The sequence below is a fragment of the Heterodontus francisci genome, chromosome 18 (genome assembly GCF_036365525.1).
Source record: "Heterodontus francisci isolate sHetFra1 chromosome 18, sHetFra1.hap1, whole genome shotgun sequence".
Taxonomy (NCBI): Eukaryota; Metazoa; Chordata; class Chondrichthyes; order Heterodontiformes; family Heterodontidae; genus Heterodontus; species Heterodontus francisci.
The window spans coordinates 9,222,004-9,245,520 of NC_090388.1; the positions used below are offsets into that span (position 1 = coordinate 9,222,004).

The 23,517-nt window shown below is 42.1% G+C and overlaps 2 protein-coding genes across 8 annotated transcripts in view; one reads left to right on the forward strand and one right to left on the reverse strand.

Annotated features, from left to right (window-relative positions):
* The window catches only part of ppfibp1b (PPFIA binding protein 1b), a 180,907-nt gene extending 177,122 nt beyond the window's left edge, over window positions 1–3,785 (forward strand). For all 6 annotated transcript variants that reach the window (XM_068050205.1, XM_068050202.1, XM_068050208.1 and 3 more), the window contains 3 exons: window positions 63–245; window positions 1,189–1,254; window positions 1,434–3,785. In XM_068050205.1, coding sequence (XP_067906306.1) covers window positions 63–245; window positions 1,189–1,254; window positions 1,434–1,520 — 336 coding nt within the window. In that variant the 3' untranslated portion in view covers window positions 1,521–3,785. The remainder of the gene's footprint in view (window positions 1–62; window positions 246–1,188; window positions 1,255–1,433) is intronic.
* Window positions 3,786–7,595: 3,810 nt separating this feature from the next.
* LOC137379422 (NADH-cytochrome b5 reductase 3-like) overlaps window positions 7,596–23,517 on the reverse strand; it is a 36,169-nt gene continuing 20,247 nt past the window's right edge. For both annotated transcript variants that reach the window (XM_068050210.1, XM_068050209.1), the window contains 2 exons: window positions 14,289–14,388; window positions 7,596–10,192 (listed from right to left, as the gene is read on the reverse strand). In XM_068050210.1, coding sequence (XP_067906311.1) covers window positions 10,020–10,192; window positions 14,289–14,388 — 273 coding nt within the window. In that variant the 3' untranslated portion in view covers window positions 7,596–10,019. The remainder of the gene's footprint in view (window positions 10,193–14,288; window positions 14,389–23,517) is intronic.

Here is a 23,517-nt window from a genome sequence, read left to right on the forward strand (position 1 = left end):
GATCTATAATTTTTCAATCACTTTGATTTGGATGCTGATAGTTGTGCATTCCGCTTTTACAGCCAAAAAAGCTGGCATTCAGCAATTTTGGAAACTTGAGGAAGCGGAAACAAGATGAAGAAGAATACATATGTCCAATGGAATTAGGGCTCCCAGCAGGAGCTGGCTTCAGGCAAGGAAATAAACAGGGACGAGGGATAGAACTGAGACTGTATAACGAGGAAGACCTGGACAGGATAGAACAGGTAAAGGTGACCACGTGCAGACTAATAGTTAATCATGTGAATGCTTTAAAGGTTTTCATTGGAAAACATTTTCAGACTTTGCCAGCCACACAAATTAAATTTGCATGTAAATGTGCATAATATCAGCAGCAAAGCTTCACATCTGTTGCCCGTCAAGCTCGTTTCCCAGACAGTAATTACGTGGAATCTTGTCACTTTGTACAGAAGTTTAAATGTTTAACTTGTTGACCTAGAATTGATGAAACCTGCTTTGGACTGTTGGGATTCTATCTTACTGGCACTTAAGTATTTTTCCTCTGAAGCAAACCCAGCCAGTCTACAGGCATATCCCTGCTTCCTGCCGACTTCCATAGAACCAGACGAAAGCATGCCAAGGGTGATTGAGGAATAGGGACAATAAGAAAAGGAAGACTTGCATTTATATAGCACCTTTCACAAATGGACGTCTCAGTACTTTACAATCAATGAAGTTCTTTTTGAAGTGTGCTCAGCCAGTGTTTGCACAGCAAGCACCCATAAACAGCAAGGCGATAATGACCAGATAATCTGTTTTTGTGATGTTGATTGAGGGATATACATGGCGAGGACACCGGGGGTAACTCCGCTGCTCCTCTTCGAAATAGGGCCACGGGATCTTTTACATTCACCGAGCAAGCAGATGGGGCTTCGGTTTCACGTCTCATCCAAAAGAAGGCACCTCCAACAGTGCAGCACTCCCCAGTACTGCACTGGAGTGTCACCCTTTGATTTTTGTGCAAATTGAACTTGGAACCTTGTGACTCAGGCAAGAGTGCTCCCAACCTATTCACATCTGAAAGCGGGCGGGCCGAGCTACTGATGGACTGGATTATAATTAACAGTATGCTCATAGTGTTTTGCTGAAGATGTTATGAATTGGTGGACTTCTTGAGAGAAATAAATGTGATCTTTACTGTTTGTTTAGATGGATGACTCTGAGGGAACAGTGAGGCAAATTGGAGCATTCTCCGAGGGAATCAATAATCTAACAGTAAGTATGGCATTGCATAGCTAGCAAAAGCAATAAACTGATTCAAAAATTAGAAATTCACCTGCCAAATGAATGTTGAGTTTTTGTGTACTATAAATATTTTCAAATGTGTTATTTAATGTACTTGTTTTTTGCTTGCTCATCTTGTGCCTCATAGTTTTCTTCCTTTTCCTTTGAAGCACATGCTGAAAGAGGACGAGCTATTTAAAGATTTGAGTGCTGGCTCTCCTTGCACCAGCATGACTGACGAGGATTCTAATGTGTGATTGTGAAACAAGACCGACACCTTGCATATGGAGATGGCTTTTTTTTTTAAAAACTTCTCAGATCAATGCTACAAAATGAAATTCCTGCACTAAATACATTTTACCATATAGTGAAAGCAAATACACAATACACCACCAAATGTTCAAACATTATTCTGCTTTGGAGTTGGAAAGATCTTGTCTACACTTTTTGAAAAAAAATCCAATCAATGTGTTAGAATCATTTGACTGCAGTTCCATTGGAGAAATGTAAATTTCACGCATTTCAAATATAAAATGAATTTTATTTGTTTTATCAAACCATAGATGCAAGTAATTTATCTTTGTAGATTCATTGTACAATGTTCCAGTATTTAAAAATCAAGACATTGAGGAACTTTTTATAATGAGAGACATATGAAGAGATATATGAAAAGTGCCCCGAGTACTGAACTCACTTCTGCAGTCTAGTCTGTTCTCCAAACGCAACAAATTGGGTTCAGCAGCCAGAAAAAGGTCTTTCATTAGTTAGGAGAATTAAGCAATATTTCCATAATGCCTTAAATAACCAAAAATACTGCCATTTTAATTAACATCAATTATTTTACATTGACTTTGCCTTGTCCTGCCACATGAATTTTGTACTTTTTTGTATTTTTTTCTAAATGGCAGACAAAAGGAGTATTTTGTAACAAGCAACTTTTGAATGGGATTACTGACTAGTGCAATGATTTATATTGATATAGGGATCGCATACCAGCTGGTTACTGGCCTAGAATCCGCATAGAATTTATCAAATGTTTCCCAAAATGGTGAGGTTTGAAGTACTGTAATTCCTGTTTTTTAAGCTGAACTACAATTATAATTTGGGAAGTCTTAGCAGAAGTTGTGACTGTTGGGATGGAACCATGTTCATTTTAAATGGTACACATCACGTTGTAGGAACTATTTCCATTTCTTCAACAGAAGAGTAACTGGAGAGGTCGTGTTATTGATCAGTGTGGACACTGTTTAACTGGCTTATGCAATCTGTTGGCTTGCATTTCACTACATAATGTGTACATCGGTATCACACTGTTGACTCTGATGGCTTTGAGTTGTGTGGAAATTGTGTAAAATTAAGAAGGATCTAGCTCAATGTAAAATTGAGTATCAGTGCTTAAACTGTCAGTAGAACGGATTGGCCGTCTGGCTATTCTATTTCTGTAAATCAGTACTGTAGGTTACTTCATAGTTCTGTAATTGAAAATGCAATCAACTAAAACATGAAATCCTGAGCAAAGACCTTTACAGAATCATGGACATTGTAATTGAGCCCTTTCTACCCAGCAGTTTGTAATTGTGTATTGCATAATGCATCAATTGTAATACTTAATTATCTTGGTATTTTACAAATATCTATTTTAGCCAAAAACTATGTTCCATATGATTTTAAAAATTAAATATGCTCCTTATTTAAACTTGTCAGAAAAGAAACATCTTTAAAAGCAACATAGTCTCCTGTATGCTCAAGTACCTGGACACTATAAATGTATTTTTCTACGTGTGCTTTTTTTAAAAAAAAAATTGTGTTGGTGTCGGTAGGAAAACTCAGTTCTGAGCTTAATGTACTGCAGTCAGGGAGGCTGTGAAGCAAGACTTCAAAATATCATCAGAATCGCCGGTAACTGACTGGCTAGCTGACTGACTTGTGTGGGATTTGGAAACTGTATCCCCACATCCAATCATGTTCCATGTGCTTTATATTTTATTTATTTCACATTGTTAATGACATTATTCTGCCATGTATTTTAAAGTTGAGGGTTTTTTGTGCAATGTTCCTGTAGCATATTTATGTATTTTTTAGTACATTAAATTTTCCTTGATAAAATTTGAGAGCAATAGCCTTTTCACTGGACATTGTAGGCTTCAAAGTGTCAAAAACTGAGGATCTTGCACTAGCCTCCAAGAAAATCAGAACTCACTAATGGCTTTGTGAAATTTCTCTCTACTCCACCTTAAAATAAAACTGACCTAGTTGCTTACTAGATTCTGCTGAGTTGCTTGTCGACATTGTAAAAAAAAAAACCCAGAAAAGCATTGGAACAGGTCCAGTGTATGTGCCACAGATACCCACAGTGTCCTTTGGAAGAAAATTTTCTCTCTTTGGAAGTTTGGGAGCCTGAACTTCTCTGAAAGCAATATATCATGTAGAAATCCTTACACTGATTACAGAAGTATGTGTTTATATATCCATTGCCCTCAACTGTGTGTATGTTTCCATGTAAAAATAAAGTATTGCAAATATATCCAGTGTGTTTGAATTGCAAATAAATCACTGGGAGGTTTCAGAGAGTGGGCCCAGATTTGATCAGCTTGCTCTTCAATTCGACGTGGTAATTTTTTTCCTGGACAGTCTATGTTGTGCAGATAAGATACCTCTGAAATTCCAAAATCCTTTCCTGTGGATATTTCAAGCCAGGAAATCCCAGATATTACTTGCATTGCAATGTCCAGAGCTTTGATCAGTCGTGGACCCGGGCTGCTGAATGTTATCTTGAGTTTAAAAATAGTCACCTCACTGATCCTTTTGGTGGTACTGTAGGGAGACTCGATGGCTGCCATTGGCCTAAAAGGTGTGTACTTGTGCACAGGAGCCTCTGGAAATGTATTAGATTCAAAGTCGATGGTTCCTTACCAGTTCAAAGAGCTGCTGTTTGACCTGACACTGTTTGCTAAGCCAGTGCTCATACTAGGACCACATGTCTACCTCTAACTGCTTTTGAGTTGACAGCTTTACTGTCCAATAGGATCACAGGAAATAGGTGCTGGAGTAGGCCATTCGGCCTGTTGAGCCACACTGCCATTCAAACAGATCATCGATTTTGGTCTTGAACATGCTCAATGATTGAGCTTCCACAGCCCTCTGTGGGAAAGAATTCCAAAGATTTGCCACCCTGAGTAATGAAATTCCTCCTCATCTCGGTCTTAAATGACCTAGCCCTTATTCTGTCCCCGGCTCTAGATTCACCAGCCAGAGGAAACATCCTATCCACATCTGCCCTGTAAGAATTTTGTAAGTTTCAATAACAGCGCCTCTGCCTTTGAAACGCTAGAGAATACAGGCCCTGTTTCTGCAATCTATCGTCATAGGATAGTCCCGCCTGGGATTACTCTGGTGAACCTCAGTTGCCATAGAGGGAGTGCAACAATGTCCTTCTGTAGATAATGGGACCAAAACTGTGTACACTACTCCAGCCGCAGTCTTGCCAAGGCTTTATACAATTGCAAAAAGACATCTTTACTCCTGTACTCAAATCCCCTTGCAACGAAGGCCAACATACGATTTGCCTTCCTAATTGCTTGCTGCACCTGTATACTAGCCTAGTGACTCATGAACAAGGACACTCAGGTCCCAACCCCTCACCATTTAAGAAATACTCTTTTTTTCTACCAAAGTGGATCACTTCACACTTATTCATATTATATTCCATCTGCCATATTCTTGCCCATTCACCTAGCCTGTCCAAATCCCCTCGAAGCCTCCTCACAACTTACATTCCCACCTAGTTTTGTGTCATAAGCAAATTTGGAAATATTAAATTTTGTCCCCACATCCAAATCATTTATATAGATTGTAAACCGCTGTGGCCCTAGCACTGATCCTTGCAGCACCCCACTAGTAACAGCCTGCCATCCTGAGAATGACTTGTTTATTCCTACTCTTTTCTGTTCGCCAATTCTCAATCCATTGCAGTATATTACCCCCAATCCTATGTGCTCTAATTTTTTTTGGCTAACCTGTGTGAGACCTTAAAAGCCTTCTGAAAATCCAAATACACCACATCCGCTGGTTCTCCTTTATGCTATAGTTAATATCCTTAAAAAAAACTCCCAACAGATTTGTCAAACATGATTTCCCTTTCATAAATTAATGTTGACTCTGCCCAGTCATCACTGTACTCCCTCGCAGGATTTGGAAACTAGGAGTCAAGGGTTTGATGGTCATTGTACAACATCTGGCACATCTGTGACAGGTGGTGAGGGAACCAACACGAGGGAAAAACCTACATGACCTTGTCCTCGCCAATCTGCCTGTTGCAGATGCATCAGTTCTTGACAGTATTGGTAGGAGTGACCACAGCACAGTCCTTGTGGAGATGAAGTCACATTGAGGGTTCCCACCATGCTAAATGGGATAGATTTCAAACAGATCTAGCAACTTAAACTGGGCATCCATGAGGCACTGTGGGCCAGCAGCAGCAAAACTATTCAACCACAATCTGTAATCTCATGGCCTGGCATATCTTTCACTCTACCATTATCAAGCCAGGGGAACCAATCCTGGTTCAATGAAGAGTGTAAGAGGGCATGCCAGGAGCAGCACCAGGCATACCTCAAAATGAGGCATCAACCTAATGAAGCTACAACACAGGACTACATGCATGCTAAACAGCAGAAGCAGCATTCTATCGATAGAGCTAAGAGAGCCCACAACCAATAGAGCAGATCTAAGCCATATACAGTTGGGAATGGTGGTGGATAATTAAACAACTAATGTGAGGAGTAGGTTCCACAAATACATATGGAGTACTGGGTACAGTTCTGGTTGCCACCCTATGGGAAGGCTGTGATTACACTGGAGAGGGTGCAGAGAAGATTCAGCAGGATGTTCTTTCACTGTCACTGGGTCAAAATCCTGGACCTCCCTTTCTACAAGCACTGTAGGGATACCTACACCCCAAGGCCTGTGGCAGTTCAAGAAGTCAGCTCACCGCTACCTTCTCAAGGGCAATTAGGAACAGGCACTAAATACTGGTCTAGCCAGTGACGTCCACATCCAACAAACAAATGAAAAAAAACACTGTGGAAGCCTCATCCTGCAACAACTGACAGGACTAACAACACGTCTGGCCCTGATCCAAGATAAAAATCTATTTGGACTAGAATAAATTGGATGGCGGGGGGAAACAACTTGCCTTTATATAGTGCCTTTTAGTGTAGAAAAATGCCTCAAGATGCTTCCCAGAACTGCAATCAGACCTGGTGCTAAAGGAAACATTTTAAGGAAAGTCTTGAAGAAGGCAGAGACATTTGTGTATGGAATTTTTGAGCATGAGACCTAGACAGCTGAATTGAGGGTGCGAGCATTGGGGATATACAAGAGGCCACAGCTGAGTTGCTTTGGGGAGGGGGGAGGGTGTGTGGTTGAGGCTGGAGGAGACCATGAACTGATTTAATTGAGAATTTTAAATTAGAAGGACTGGAAGCAGGTTGTGTCTAGGCTGTAACTTGTGGAAATAAGTTTTAAAATGGTCAAAAGACATTATCACTGAGGAATGAATGTTATACTTGCCAAGTCGCTGACTAGGATGCAGCAATTCTTCAAAAGGTGGAGTCATTGGAAAGAGGTGGAGTCATTGGAAAGAGGTGTTTGCCCACACTGATCAGTGTTGAGAGTATGTTTTTCCCCCAATCTTGTCTTAAAGACCTGGTTGGTGGTATCAAATATTTTTTTTGCTGATAGCTCTCATCCACTACTTCATTTCAAGAAGCCTGCTGAAATCATTTTCCTTAAGTGTCCCTGCCAGCATGTAATGATCCAGAGTTGTCCTGAGGCAGTGGTGGGTAGAGTTTGCACAAACCACGTAAGCAAATTGGTACGAGAAGAATTACTCTATTTCAGTGATGGTGGAAATGCTTTTGTGATTTTACAGGGCAGTTATGTGAAGTCAGGCCATTTTACAGAATTTCCTGGTGTCCTGGAAGAGCACTGAACATCCACTGTTGGACCCTATGAACCAATGAAAGACTGTTGGTCACAGGATGGCACTTTCCTAGCAAGAGGGACAGATCACAGGAAATAACAGGCAGCACTGGGTACCAAGTTCCACCAGATTAACAAAGTTGGGCATCCTTTGCACTGCCACTTTACACTGGCACCCTTAGGACCTCTGCCACATTGTTGGTCTCCGGCCTCACTGCCCAATTTGTAAGACGGAATGGGTGCTTGCTAACAGAGGCCTAGGTGTTACCCATTTTTCCTCCACTTAGGGGAGAAAAACCTCCATCTGCCAGCACTGCTGTCCTGTACTTAACAGCACAAAACAAGACAACTGTCATTTAATAACTTTATTGTGCTCTATTAGCATATGTACAATAAATGGGTGCCATGACATTTCAGAGTATTCCTGATAAGTGTAATATACAATGCATTGTATTGCTGCTAATGTGAAGCTGTTTCAGGCTACAAAATCTAGTTGAGCATAAAAAGAACTTGCATTTATTTAACACCTGTCAGGATGTCCCAAAGCACTTTCCAACCAATTAAGTACCTATGAAGTGTAGTCACTTATAATGTAGGAAACAGGACAGCCAATTTGTGCAGAGCAAGCTCCCATGAACAGCAACACGATCAAGATCAGATAATCAGTTTAGTAATGTTGGGAAAGGGAATAAATATTGACCAGGACACAAGGATCCCTGCCCTTCAAAATGGTGCCATAGGATCTTTTACATCTACCTGAGAGGGTAGACAGGGCTCCACTTTAATGTCTCATCCAAAACGACAGCACCTGTGGCAGTGAGGCACTCCGTCAATACTGTACTGGAAACATCAGCCTGGATTAATGGGTTAAGCTCATTTTGAATGGGTACATGGTGTCCTGACCCGAGTTTGTGGGGAAGGGTCAGTTAAAAGCCAGGAGGCAGGTGTAGCTCTCTTCCTAAAGCACATACATTCCAACAACTGCAGAGATTTCTCAATTAACTAGTATATTAGCATCTGCTAACTGTGACAAGTATCATTTGACATGCTATTTATTTTATAGATATTAGCAAGTTATAAAACAAAAATCACAATAAAACTGGAACAAAGCTTTCTGAAAATTTTCGTAAAAATGTTTACAAAGTCAAGCAGCTTCAAGAATAGGAGCTCCAAATTCAACTGTCTAAACAAGGTAGAACTTAGCTTCCTGAAAAAAAAAGTTAACGGAGCCATTTGCCCAATGAAACTAGTGTTTAATGCAGTACATTATAATCTGTAATCCATTTCCCACTAATTTAATCATGAGGAATTTCCAAATGAGTAACAGGAGTAATCAATAAAAGATACTTAGCTCAGCTAATCTTGCATAGGATGTCTGTTCCCTGTCCTCAAACCTTGTCATGATTTTTTTGCTTGTGTCTTTGTCAGACTTCCCCATGGGAAATTGCTTTGTCAGCATTCCCATCCAATGCAGTGCAATTGCAGGCTCTGCCCACGAGGTGACTCTAAAGCAAATTTCTCCAGTCTTTAACTCTCGCCATCGATGTATAAAAATATTCAACTAAGTAACACCACAAAAAAATGTAATATTTCATCTATGAACCCCACCTCCCCATCTTACTGAGTGTCATTTATCCTTTAATAATCAATGTGGAGCCACCATACAGGCAGTTCTTAGAAGTATGAAGCTCTGAGCAAATCCAATTGGGTTTACTTGCTGTGGCTGCACAAGTAAGAGACCAATAATGATGACAGAAGCTTCCACTTTGCTGAGGTTCTCCAATTCCAGGAGGGTTGGAGTAGCACATATTGTCCCCGGTATTACTTACCAGGTCATCCTTAATCCCCTGACAGAGGGTGTTGGCCAATCCGGTGTTTATGGATTGCTCAGAAAAGTCATTTTTAGAAGATTTCACTTCCTAAACTGTCCAATGTGTTGTAATTCTGCACAGCGCTGATCCAGGAACAAGCCAGAGTCCACCCTTGAACTTTCATATTTGGTTGGTCTTAAAAATAAACCACAGCAAATAATCTACCCTGTCAAATAGTTGAAGGTTAACTTGAGGCTGTTAAAAATTTCTCAAAAAAGGTCTTTCACACAATACAGAAACAACAATGGCCGTCATGGAGATTAAAAATGATCTGCAGTAATCCTGTCTTCTCTATACAGTTCATGTGAGATTACCATCATTTTTGGAATTGGGATCGCTGTAGCTTACTCTGCCAATGTGATAACTGGTCTTAGTCCCTTCATATACAGATCACCCATAAGACTTGTAAAGCCCAGCACCACACTCTGAAGAAGTCTTTGTGTGCAAACTCAATTCTCCTCACTCAGTACACCACCCTTTTTAAACATCACCCACACAATCAACTTTTGCTTCAGCACCTCAAAATAGCAAATATATATATACACACACAGCATGTGAAAGTCAAACACTGCAAGTGCAGAGCAAAAGAAAGGCACTATATTTGCTCAGAGATGCTCCATCACTGTACCTACACTAGAACGGTCATAAACTGTTCCATGAAGTTACAGCAAAGCAGTAGGCACAGTACGAGGACCTTTCACCTGTGTGGCTGCCTCAGAATTCAAAAGCGTGTATTTCAGTTCTACAGCAGTAATAAGAGCGTAATGTTGGCAGGACATAACTCATTAAAGATCAATTGAATAGCTTGTATAAAGTGGGACCCTGTTCGGACAGGAATCTTGACTATTAATCTTTTTTTTTTTATATTCCGGCGCCTTTGTACTGGATGGGCCAGACTCTCTCTCAGTACACAAACCGAGTGTTGGGGCTGTAACCCAGGCTGTCGAGGTTTGGGTTGCAGGCATGCTGGATCATTGGCGGAGGACCACACAGTAGAATAAGCACATCGTCAGCAGGTGGGGGAAGATGTTCCCGGATCATCTGCTCATTCACAAATCCCTCACTGTATTTCCAGCCTAAAAGTCACAAAAGGAGGGGGGGTTGAGAGAGAAAGATGACTTAGTGCCCAGAGAAGTTGAATATTTACAGCTTATTATCTGGTTCTAGGAAATTTGTTCAAACAAACAGAATTGCATTTTCTCCTTTTGCAACCCCCCCCCCCCCCCCTCTCCCTCAAAATGCTCCACTGCTCACCTGATGTGATGCATTTAATCAACATTGTTTTGTGTATATTTCCAGTCTGCACTATGAACAGCTCAATGCTCACACATAGAACAAGGTAACTTGTATTTATATAGTGCTTTTCGCAATCTCAGGGGGTTCCAAAATGCTTTACAGCCAATGAAGTACTCCAAGTAAGCTTTTGATCATCTGTTCCAGTATCGCTGCTTGATAATGCTCCTGTGAAGCACTTCAGGGCATTTCATTACATTAAAAAAGGTGCTATATAAATACAAGTTGTTAGTGCTATAGTCACTAATGTAGAAATCTGGTTAAACCCTCATTGAATCATTGGGAGTGTGAATGCCAGGCAGTGATTTCAAAATTCCCTCTTTACTGGAAGCTTGCAGTTGTTTTGGCATCGTTGCTTATTTGAATATTTAAATTTCAAGCCTGTCGTGTATCTCAGTTTAAATTTCAGCTTCTTTCACAAGTCGAGTACTGTTTTAATGCAAAGTGCCCAACTCACTCAGAGCACCCATGTAAAACTCTCAAAACTTCAACTGCTGTTAATTGCACAAGAACTTTTCGGAACTTCCATCTTTTCTATTCAAGAAGCCGTCCACACTCTCAGTTCAGCACCACCTTCTCCCTCCAGAAACCTATCTAATTGTCTTTTGGATCTGCTCACAGCCCCCTCAACAAGAGAATGTGGGTGTAAAATCGAATGGGAGGCAACGGAGGCCATTCCCACCACCACCACCCCACCTACAATTGTAGGGAGGGCCACCCCAAAAGCCCCAACTGCCCCACCGCTCAACACTCCTCCTCCACCCCCCAAAAGATCCCCCTTGCCTCGCCGGGCCCCAGGTATTCGTCCCCGTTGAGGCCCCAAATACTTACTTTTGTCCTGGGGCCATCCTTCCTCTACCTTCCAATGGCTGGGTGTAGTCCCAGCAGTGGCCACCACTCCCAGTGGCACTGCTGAGTGCAAGAGTTGCCAGGCCCGCTGATTGGCCGGCAGCTCCATTAGGCAGGACTTACTGTCTCAAGTTGGTGGAAGTCCTGCCCAAGGCCAATTAAGGGCCCGGGGAGCAAAAAATCCCAGCCTGGCTCCCCAGGCCCATGGAGGCAGGCTCACTCCTGACTTCTTGGCTGATGGGTGGGGCCTCCTGCCCAACGTTAAATTCCAGCCATTGTCCCCTTCAATGTCCTTCCATTACCAAATTATTTAAGATGCTTCCATCATGTTTGAATCCAACAAAATGGAATGTTGTGTTTTAAGAACATAAGAAATAGGAACAGGAACAGACCATTTGGCCTCTCAAGCCTGCTCTGCCATTCACTAACATGGATGATCTTCTGCCTCAACCCACTTTCCTGCCTGCTCCCCATATCCCTCGATTTCCTGAGAGATCAAAAATCTATTGATCTCAGACTTGAATATACCGAACAATGGAGCATCCATAACCCTCTGGGGAAGGGAATTCCAAAGATTCACAACCCTGAGCAAAGACATTTCTCCACATCTCAGTCCTAAATGATTAGCCCCTTCACTAGAGATGGTGCCCCAGTGTCCTCAGTTCCCCAGCCAGGGGAAATAACTTAGTGTCTACCCTGTCAAACCCCTTCAGAATCTTGTATGTTTCAACAAGTTCATTCTACTAAACTTAGAAACCAAATTTATGCAGCCTATCATAGGACACCCCTCATCCCAGGATCAATCTAGTTCTCTCAAAATCAACAATATAGATTGAAATAGTTGAGGCCCCAACACTGATCCTTGCAGCACTCCATTAGTTACAGCCAGCCAACTTAAATTTCCTGTTCACCCCAACTCTCTGCTTCCTATCAGTTAGTCAATCCTCTATCCTTGTTAATATATTACCCCCAATTCCATGAACCCTCATCTTCTGTATTACCCTTTTGTTTGGCATTTTATTGAATGCCGTTTGGAAATCCAGGTATACTACATCTACTGGTTCCCCTTTATCTATCCTACTAGTTACATCCTCAAAAATTCTAATAAATTTGTCCCTTTCGTAAAAGTGTTGACTTTGTCTGATTATACTTTGATCCTTTAAGTTGAGACTTCGTTAATAGATTGCAGCATCTTCCCTATAACTAAATGGCCTGTAGTTCCATTTTCTCTCCCTCCTTTCTTGAATAACTGTTACATTCGTGAACTTCCAATCTTCTTGGACTGTTCCAAAATCTAGGAAATTTTGGAAAAAATCATAACCAGTGCAGCCGCCATCAATGCAGCTACCTCCCCTATAACTCTTGGATGTAGACCATTAATTCCTAGGGATTTGTCAGTTGTCAGTCCCTCGAGTTTCTCCAATACTTTTCCTCTGCCGAAATTACCTTAATTTCCTCCCTTTTATTAGCGCCTTGGTTACCCTCTATTTCCAACATGTAATTTGTGCCTTCTACAGTGAAGACAGACACAAAGTATTTGTTCAACATTTCCTCATTCCCCATGATAATTACTCCTGTCTGCCTTTAAGAGACCAACATTTACTTTAGCTATTCTCCTTTTTATATACCTGTAAAAGCTCTTACAAAATCGGTTTTTATATTCTAGGCTAGTTTACTCTCATTCTATTTTTTCCCCCTTTATCAACTTTTTGGTCACCCTTTACTGGAATCTAAAACTCTCCCAATCCTCAGCTTTACTACTATTATAAGCCTCTTTTAATCCAATACTATCCTTGACCTCCCTGGTAGCCACGAATGGATCTTTCTCAGTTTTTTTTTTAATGGGATGGATTTTGTAGAACATTTTGAATAATTTCTTCAAATGTTTTCCACTGCTTATTTACCACTTTTTAGTCTATTTACCCAACCAATTTTAGCCCCCCACATGTCCCCTCATATTAAGTAATATGCTTTAAGATTCTAGTTTTGGACTTGAATATGCTGCTCTCAAACTGACAGAATTCAATTGTTTTCTTTTCCTTAAGGATCTTTTACTCGGTTTGTTAATTAACCCTGCCTCACTATATTAGTTGTAAATTAGCTTTGTCCCTAGTTGGTTTCACAATGTATTGTTGTAAGAAGTTGTCATGAAAGCATTCCACAAACTTATCTTCCATATTATCTTTGCCAATTTGAGTGGTCCAGTCCATATGACAATTAAAGGCCTCTACAATTATTGCACTGCCTTTGTTAGAAGCTCCAATTATTTCCTGCTTAATGCTCTGTCCAACACTACCATTAGGGGGCCTATAAACTACTCCCACCAGTGTTTGGTAACCTTTGCTCTTCCTAATCTCCACCCATACTGATTCTATTTCCTGATCTTCTGAGCAAAGTTCCTTTCCTATTACTTTCCTTACGTCATCCTTTACTATCGGGGATAGTCCTCTTCCTTTTCCATTCTGTCTGATGAAAAGACAGACCTGAAACTTGAACTCTCTCTCCATAGATGCTGCCTGACCAGTTGAATATTTCCAGCACTTTGTTTTTATTCAAGAAAATGCAGGCTTGGTAAATAAAAAGTGCTGTATAAATACAAGAATTCCATTGTTTAACATGATAAAATGACAACTGCATGAAGTGCCTTGGAACAATCGAAATTTTGACAACGTGCAAAGATTAAGAAATCTCTGTCAAAGAGGGAGGTTTTAAGGAGCATCATAAAGGAGGAGAGGTAGAGAAGAGCAGCGAGTGAGAGTGCGCTCCAGAGCTGCGGGCCGAGGCGGCTGAAGGCATGGCTGCCAATGGTAAAGTGATTAAAAGTGGGAATGCGCAGGAGACCAGAGCTGATATATTGTAGGGCTATAGAAGGTCACAGAGACAGGGAGTAGGTAAGGCCAAGGAGGGATATGAACATGAGGATAAGCATTTAAAAAAAACAGGAGCTGGCTGACTAGGAGCCAGCGTAGGTTAGCGAGCAGAGGGGTGTGTCTATGCAAAGCAAATACTTGGCCTCAAGCTGACTCATACCTTCAGGTGCTCTGTCCAAGGTGTACCATATTATGACACGGTGAGGGTGCTCGGCCTCTATTTCCTCCAGCTCAGGTTGCAAAAGAATGTCTTTCTCTGTCTGTAAAAAGAAAAAAGGCAGCTCATCGCAATCAACATGGGCAAGGAATGGGGCGATTCAATGCATGGGTCACATTCACTGGGTAAGTCTGGATGAGTGAAATTCAACAGCAAAACAGAAAAATGAATGGTGATCAGGTCAAGGTGCGATCCTTTTGTTTTAAAAAAGTTCACAAGCACAAAAAAAAACCTTTACACCAAAAGTAAAACCTGCAACACAAACCCATGTGATCAACACACGCAGGGAAGTCATGAAGCTTGCAAAGACTTGCATTTCTATAGCACCTTTCACGACTTCAGGACATCAAAAAGTGCTTTACAACCAATTAATTACTTTTGTCGTCACTGTTGTAATGTCGGAAATGTGACAGTTAATTTGTACCCAGCAAGCTCCCACAAACAATGAGTTGACCACCAGATAATTTGTTTGTGATGTTGGTTGAGGGATAAATATTGGCCAGGACACTGGGAGAACTCCCCTGCTCTTCTTCAAAACACTCATGTTGGATCTTCTACCTCCACCGGGGAGGGCAGACAGGACCTCCGTTTATGTCTCATCCAAAAGACAACACTGTAGCGTCAGCCTAAATTTGTGTGCTCAAGTCTCTGCAGTGGGACTTGAACCCCCAACCTTTGACTCAGAGACCAGAGGGCTAGCAATTTTGCAACTAAAATATTGAGCACATTGACTAACTGACTGCATTAATTGTCTCGGATTCAGACTTCACCCAGACATCTGTCTGCAACAAACCACAAAGCATCAGAAGAGATCAATGATTTAAAAGCATCTGCATAAAAGTGAACATAACAGGCCATTTGCCCCAACAAGTCCAATGCTGGTGTTAATGTACCACACACAAGCCTCCTCTCACCCCATCAGCATTTCCTTCTATTCCTTTCTCCCTCATGTGTTTATCCAGCTTTCACCTTAAATGTATTAACACTAACTACCACAGGAAGTGATTGTGGTAGTGAGTTCCACATTCTCACCATTCTCCGGGTAAAGAAGTTTCTCCCGAATTCTCTATTGGAATTATTAATTAGTGACTCTCTTATATTTATGGGCCCTTCACAAGTGTGTGTGTCTAACCTATCGAACCCCTTCATAATCTCACCCTTCAGTCTTCCGAGCCCCAACCTGTTTAATCTTTCCTGATAGTGTCCTCTCCATTCCTGCATCATCCTTGTAAATCTTTTTTGTACTTTATCCAGTGCTTCTGTAGCCTCTCTATAATATTGGGACCAGAACCCAGTGCTGAAACATAGAATGGAAGACAACATGTCCCTACCAAACCTTCCCCTTCTCCATCCAAGGAACTGCAACCTCCTATCCACTATTTCAGAGAGGAAACCACTCTAGTTGACTGCCTTCTTCAGAAGAATCAGACACCAGAACTAGGCAACAAGGCAGAAACTCAGGGAGGTGCTAAAGATACTTGTATTGGTTCCTCCATAAACACAGCAGCTTGGCCATCCACCCCTCGACCAAGGGGTTAACAGGTTCAGCCCAGCTAATGAATCAGCCCAATGTGAATGCATAGTCAGTCAAGTGAGAAGCCATTTACCACCTATGCTCAGTGAGCTAAAGGACATACAGGCAATAAATCGAACTGTGGAAACAATGTCCATCTTGGGTCCCTTCCTCTCCCTGAATTATACACTAGCCACACATCAATAAAAATCCGATCCTTCATTCTGTGCAGAATTGCGAAAAGATCAATATTGTAATTAAAAAATTAAATTGGGATTGACCCAGTAATTGGGAACCGTGCAGGCTGTTATCAATTTTCATAACTAAGAGGGACCATATTAATTGGCTTGTCTTTTCCTCATTAACCATAATTACCTTGCGATCTAATGATCAATTAGTTCAGAATTCACCAATCCAGAAAGATCTTAGTGGACAGGTACAAAGCGGTCAATGGGATATTGACCTTTATCTCAAGTGGATTTGAATTTAAAAAAAAAAAAGAGATGATGCTTCAGTTGTAGAGCCTTGGTCAGACTTCATCTGGAGTAACTATGTTCAGTTCTAGGTACCGCACATCAGGAAGGTTATACAGGCACTGGAGAGGGTGCAGCGTAGCTTCAACTGAATAATACCGGGGCTAAAAGGGTTAAATTAGGAGGCCAGGTTGCATGGACACAGCTTACATTCCATTGAGTCTAGAAGGTTTTGGATGGATAAGATTGAGGTGTTTAAAACAAGGGGTTCCACAGGGTAGATACAGAGAAATAACTTCCTCTGGTGGGCAAGTCCAGAGCAAAAAGGGTCATAATGTTAAATTTAGAGCTAGGTTGTTCAGGAAATCAGGAGGCATTTTTTAAAACCACACACTCCGTGTAGCAGAAATCTGGAACTTGCTCAGCCAAAAGGCCGTTAATGTTGAGGGTCAATTGGAGCCCTTCAAGGCTGAAGGAGGCGCAGTGACGTAGCGGTAATGTCACTGAACTAGTAACCCAGAGGCCCAGGCTAATGCCCTGGTGACTGGTTCAAATCCCACCACAGCAGCTGGTGGAATTTAAATTCAATTAATTAATAAAAACCTGGACTTAAAAGTTAGTCTCAATAATGACCATGAAACTACCAGGGTACAGAGTGTGAAGGGAGTTCGGTAAGTGAGTGGATTTTAAGGGTTAATCTCCCTGAAGTTTTTGTTTCATTTACATTCAGCAATTAATTGAAATTACTGTTTAAGAGGAAAGTTAGGTTTCTTAGTTTTAAATGGGGATATACAAGCTCTGAGTAGCTGTATCTCATTAATTAGGTAGCTAGCTTAAACTGGTTTCTGAGCTCACAGAACTGACATTGTTTACAGGGAACAAATTCAGGGGACTCTCAGTGCTGCTTATCTGCACTGAGTGTTGCTGGAGGGCACAGAGTGTGAAGGGAGTTTGATAAGTGAAGGGACTTCAGTAAGGAATGCAAGTATAAATTGAGAGACAATAAATTTGTCTGCACTGAGTGCTACTTTGAGTGCACAGAGTGGAAAGTGGAAGTTTGGTGCATGAGGGAGTTCAATGAGGGAGGGGCTTTTTCTTTTTCAGCCTCCAGTAGCTGCCTCTCTTTGGTACAGGGGAAGAAGTTGATTGGTGAGTAATTGGCAAGTTATTCTACTTCTAATTGTAATAAATAGTTTTTAAAGTTACGGTATGGTAGGGTAGCTCGACAAGTGGAATGTTTATCCTGCAGTGTGTGGGAAGTCATGGATGCACCACATGTCCTAGACGAACACATCTGCAGGAAGTGTCACTGGCTGCAGAAGCCAGAGCTCTGGGTTTCAGAACCTGAGCGGCGGCTGGAGTCACTGTTGTGCATCCGCGAGGCAGAGAACTACGTGGATAGCAGGTTTAGGGAGGTGGTCAAACCACAGATTAGCAGTAGGTAGGCAGAGGGGGAATGGGTGACCACTAGGCAGTCCAGGAGTCCCCCGAGTCTCTCTTGATTGCTAATCTGTTTTCATTTTTGGATTATATAGTGAGGACGATGGTTCCTCAGGAGAGTGCAGCCAGAGCAAAGTCTGTGGCACTACTGGTGGCTCAGCTGAACAGGAGGGGAGAAAGAAGAGTGGAAGAGCAATTGTGATGGGGGATTCGATAGTCAGGGGATCAGACAGGCATTTCTGCAGCAGTAAACATGACCAGGATGGTGTGTTGCCTCCCTGGTGCCAGGGTCAAGGATTTCACGGAGCAGCTGCAGGACATCCTTCTGGGGGAGGGTGAATAATATTGGTACCAATGACATAGGTAGGATGAAGGATGAGGTCCTGAAAGCAGATTGAGAAGTTAGGAAGGAAATTAAAAAGCAGGACCTCCAAAGCAGTAATCTAACAATTACTCCCACTGCTAGTGAGCATAGGAATTGGAGGATTGATCACATGGCTGGAGAATTGGTGTAGGAGGGAGGGCATCAGATTTCTGAGACACTGGAACCAGTTCTGGGACAGGTGGGACCTGTACAAGATGGACGGGTTACCCCTCAACAGTAACAGAACTAATATCCTTGCAGGGAGATTTGCTAGTGCTGTTGGGGAGGGTTTAAACTAGCTTGTCGGGGGATAGGAACCTGAGGGGTAGTTCAAATTGAAAGGAAGTAAAGCTGGTAACAGGAGGTAGAAAAGTAGCAAGTGACATTAGAAGGCAGGCAAAACAAAGGTGAGCATCAACTAGGCTTAGAATGTAGAATGTCAGGACAACAAGATTAAGGGCACTCTACCTGAATGCAGGCAGCATTCACAACAAGGTAGATGATTTAAAAGGAACAAATAGAGGTAAATGTATATGATCCAATTACCATAACAGAAACGTGGTTACAGGGTGACCAAGACTGGGAACTGAATATTCAAGGATATTCGACATTTAAGGAAGGACAGGAAGAAAGGAAAAGGAGGTGGTGTTGTGCTGTTAAGGGATGGGATCAGTACATTAGTAAGGGAGGATCTCAGATCAGAAGGACAAAAAGGTGGAATCTGTTTGGGTGGAGCTAAGAAACAGCAAGGGGCAGCAAACATTGATTGGAGCTGTTTATAGGCCAAACAGTAGTGGTAGTGTGGGGCATGGTATTAATCAGGAGATTACAGAAGCATGTAGCATGAGTAATACAGTAATCATGGGTGCCTTCAATCGGCACATAGATTGAGTAAACCGAGTGAGCACCAATGCTGTGGAGGACGGGTTTCTGGAGGGCTGCATTTTCTGACAAAACCACTAGGTGGCACTGCAGTGGCACATGCACAAATGCAGCCTGTGCCACTAAAACATCACAGTCTGAGACGTTCAGGCAGCTGCCAGGACTAAAGATGGCGCTGCTCAAATAAGGGGGGGGTGAAAGTGAGCGGGCGGGCAGGGGAAGCAAGCTTCCCCACCCCCGTGTTATGCAATGACGTCATCTGCGCATGCCAACCAGTCCTGGCAATGCGGAACACAACGCATGCGCAGAGAGTAGGAGCCAATCTGTGCAGATTGGCGCAGTCAGATGACATCAGCTGCGGGCTGTGTTGTCAATAATCACTGTTTCTAGAGCAGTATGTTGAGGAACCGACTAGCGAACAGGCTATTTTAGATCTAGTATTATGTAATGAGAAAGGGCTAATTAATAATCTTGTTGTAAAAGAACCTTTAGGGATGAGTGACCATAATATGATAGAATTTTACATTATGTTTGAAAAAAAGTGAGGTAGTTCAATTTGAAGCCATAGTGTTAAATTTGAACAAAGGTGAGAGGCAAATTAACTGAGGTGGTTTGGGAAAATGCATAGACAATGGATAGTCTTCAAAAGAATTATTAGATAGTTTACAGCAACTATACATTCCTTCAAGGCACAAAAAACCCAAAAGTAAAGGCAGTCAACCGTGGCTAACAAAGGAAGTTAAGGATTGTATCAGATTAAAAGAAAAAGGCTTATAAAGTTGCAATAGTTGTAAACTTGAGGATTGGGAGGATTTTAGAATACAGCAAAGAAGAACCAAGAAACTGATAAAGGAAGAATAGAATATGAATGTAAACTAGCAAAAAACAAAAACGGACTGAGACAGTGAAACTTCTATAGATACATAAAAAGGAAACATTTGGTTAAGACAAGTGTGGGTCCATTATAGGCAGAGTCAGGAGAATTTATAATGGGGAATGGAGAAATGGCAGAGAAGCTAAATATTACTTTGTATCTGTCTTCACTGAGGAAGATAGAAGAAATCTCCCAGAATGAGGAGATCCAAGGGATTAGGGGGAAATGAGGATATTGGTAATGAGGTATTAGTAAGAAGGTTGTATTGGAGAAATTAATGGAGCTGAAGGTTTATAAGTCCCCAGGACCGGATATTCTACATTCCAGAGTGTTGAAAGAGGTAGCAATGGAGAAAGTGGATGCATTGGTGATCATCTTCCAAAATTCTCTAGATTCTGGGATGGTTCCTACAGATTTGAAGGTCGCAAAGGTCACTCCACTATTTAAGAGAAAACAGGGAACTACAGACCTGTTAGCCTTACATCTAAAGGATGTGATAAATGGACACCTGGATAATAATGATCTGATTGGGCATAATTAACAGATCTATGAATGGGAAATCATGTTTGATGAACCTGTTGGAGTTTCTTTTGAGGATGTTACTAACAGAATTGATAAAGGGCAGTCAATGGACATAGCATACTAGGATTTTCAGAAGGCTTTTGATAAAGTTCCCCAAAGGAGGTTGGTTAGCAAAATTAAAGCACATGGGACAGGAGGTAATATACTGGCATGGATTGAGGATTGGTTAACAGGCAGAAAACAGTAGGAATAAACAGGTCATTCTCGCATTGGCAGGCTGTGACTAATGGGGTACTGCAAGGATCAGTACTTGGGCCCCAGCTGTTCACAATATATATATCAATGATTTAGATGTGGGGACCACATGTGGCGGCACAGTGGCGCAGTGGTTAGCACCGCAGCCTCACAGCTCCAGCGACCCGGGTTCAATTCTGGGTACTGCCTGTGTGGAGTTTGCAAGTTCTCCCTGTATCTGCTTGGGTTTTCTCCGGGTGCTCCGGTTTCATCCCACAAGCCAAAAGACTTGCAGGTTGGTAGGTAAATTGGCCGTTATAAATTTCCCATAGTATAGGTAGGTGGTAGGGAAATATAGTGACAGGTGGGGACGTGGTAGGAATATGGGATTAGTGTAGGATTAGTATAAATGGGTGGTTGATGGTCGGCACAGACTCGGTGGGCCGAAGGGCCTGTTTCAGTGCTGTATCTCTAAACTAAACACTAAACTAAATGTAATATTTCCAAGTTCGCAGATAACACAAAACTAGGCGGGAATGTGTGTTGAGGAAGATGCAAAGTGGCTTCAAGGGCATTTGGACAGACTTAGTGAGTGGGCAAGAACATAGCAGATGGAATATAATGTGGAAAAATATGTGAGGTTATCCATTTTGGTAGGACAAACAGAGGTGCAGAGTATTTCTTAAATGGTAAGAGATTAGAAAGTGTAGATGTACAAAGGGACCTGGGTGCCCTAGTCAATAAGTCACTGAAAGCCAATATACAGGTGCAGCAAGCAATTAGAAGGTTAATGGTATGTTAGCCTTTATCACAAGAGGATTTGAGTACAGGAGTAATGAAGTCTTACTTCAATTGGACAGAACCTAGGTTAGACCACACCTGGAGTACTGTCTGCAGTTTTGGTCCCCTTACCTTAGGAAGGATATTACTGAGATAGAGGGAGTGCAACAAAAGGTTCACCAGACTTGTTCCCGGGATGGCGGGACTGTCCTATGAAGAGCGATTGGAGAAACTGGACCTGTATTCTATAGAGTTTCAAAGAATGAGATGCGATCTCATCGAAACCTACAAAATACATAAAGGGATAGACAGGGTAGATGCAGCTAAGATGTTTCCCCTGGTTGAGGAGTCTAGAACCAGGGGTCACAATTTGAAAATAAGGGGGTGGGGGGGGGAAGCCACATAGGACAGATGAGGAAAGATGAGGAAAGATTTCTTTACTCAGAAGGTTGTGAATCTTTGGAATTATCTACCCCAGAGGGCTGTGGAAGCTCAGTCATTGAGTATGTTTAAAGCAGATTGCTATTTAGAAATTGGTCAATGACAAAGGGATATGAGGATAGTGTGGGAAAAAGGCATTGAAGTGAATGATCAGACATGATCTTGAATGGTGAAGCAAGCTCAATGGGCTGAATGACCTACTCCTGCTCCTATGTTCCTATCATTGATTATTGTAAAAATCCATCTGGTTCACTAATGTCTAGGGAAGGAATTCTGCTGTCCCTACTAGCCTGGCCTACATGTGACTCCAGACCCACAGCAATGTGGTTGACTCTTAATTGCCCTCTGAAATGGCCTAGCAAGCCACTCGGTTGTTAAAGGGCAATTAGGGATGGTGAACAAATGCTGACCTCGCCAGCAACGCCCACATCCCATGAAAGAAAATGATAGATTTTGGAAGCAGACTCTTTGAATATTTTTAAGGCAGAGGTAGATAGATTCTTGATAAGCAAAGGGGTGAAAGGTTGTCAGGGGGAGGTGAGGTGGTGGGTGGTGGGGGGGGGGGGGTAGGTGGAAATGTGGAGAAATCAGTTCAGCCATGACCTTATTGAATGGCGGAGCAGGCTTGAGGGGCTGAATGGCCTCCTCTACCCCATATGCCATTTCCACTGTAGCATAGTCGGGTTTCTTAAAGATCCCAGGCTTAGTTATTTGCCTGCACAGTTTCTCCAAATCGAAGTTATTGTGTTGTAGTCATTAGCAATTCAGCTACATCTAGTCCCTGAATAAATGAACTTGGTGAAAGGAAAGCAGCAGAGGGTCTAGTCCATCCACATCCAAACAGTGCAAGGTGGAAACAACATTTTTATAAAGTGTCTTTAATTTAATAAAAGGTCCAAGGTGCTTCACAGCAGCATTATAAAGCAAAATTAGACACTGAGCCACAAAAGGTGATATTAGGGCAGATGGTCAAAAGCTGGGTCAAAGTGGTAGACTTTAAAGGAGCGTCTTAAATAAGAGAGAGGGGTAGTGTGTCAGAGGTTTCGGAAGGAAATTCCAGAGATCAGGGCCAAGGCAACTGAAGGCACAGCCACCAATGGTGAATTGTTTAAAATCAGGTATGTTCAAGAGACCAGAATTGGAGGAGCGCAGAGATCCGAGGGTTATGGAGCTGGAGGAGATTAGAGATAGGGAGGGAGAGGCCATGGAGGGATTTGAAAACAAGAATGAGAATTTTAAATAGAAGTGTTGCTTGAGTGGGGGCCAATGTAGGTCAGCGAGCACAAGGGTGATGGGTAAACAGCAGTAAACAAATTGACCAGTACATGGGCTAAGACCAAATGAGTTGACTTCCAAACCCCAGACGTCTTGCCAAAGGCCAAGGCCACTGCACCAAATGCAGTTCTATCCCAAGCCCAGGAGGACACCATTATCAGAGGGAAGGACGACAAATATAGAGTTGACAAGTTGGGGCTGTTCAGCCCCAAAGGCAGCTGCCTCAGCGGGGAACTGATTGAGGCAAATAAATGATACAAAAGAGAAAAGAGTGAAGTCCAAAGAGTAATTTCAGACACATTAGGGCTCAGGTTCGGGATGGGCAATGACAGAATACTGACTGTTGTAAGGAGAGGACAAGGTGGTTCGGATTG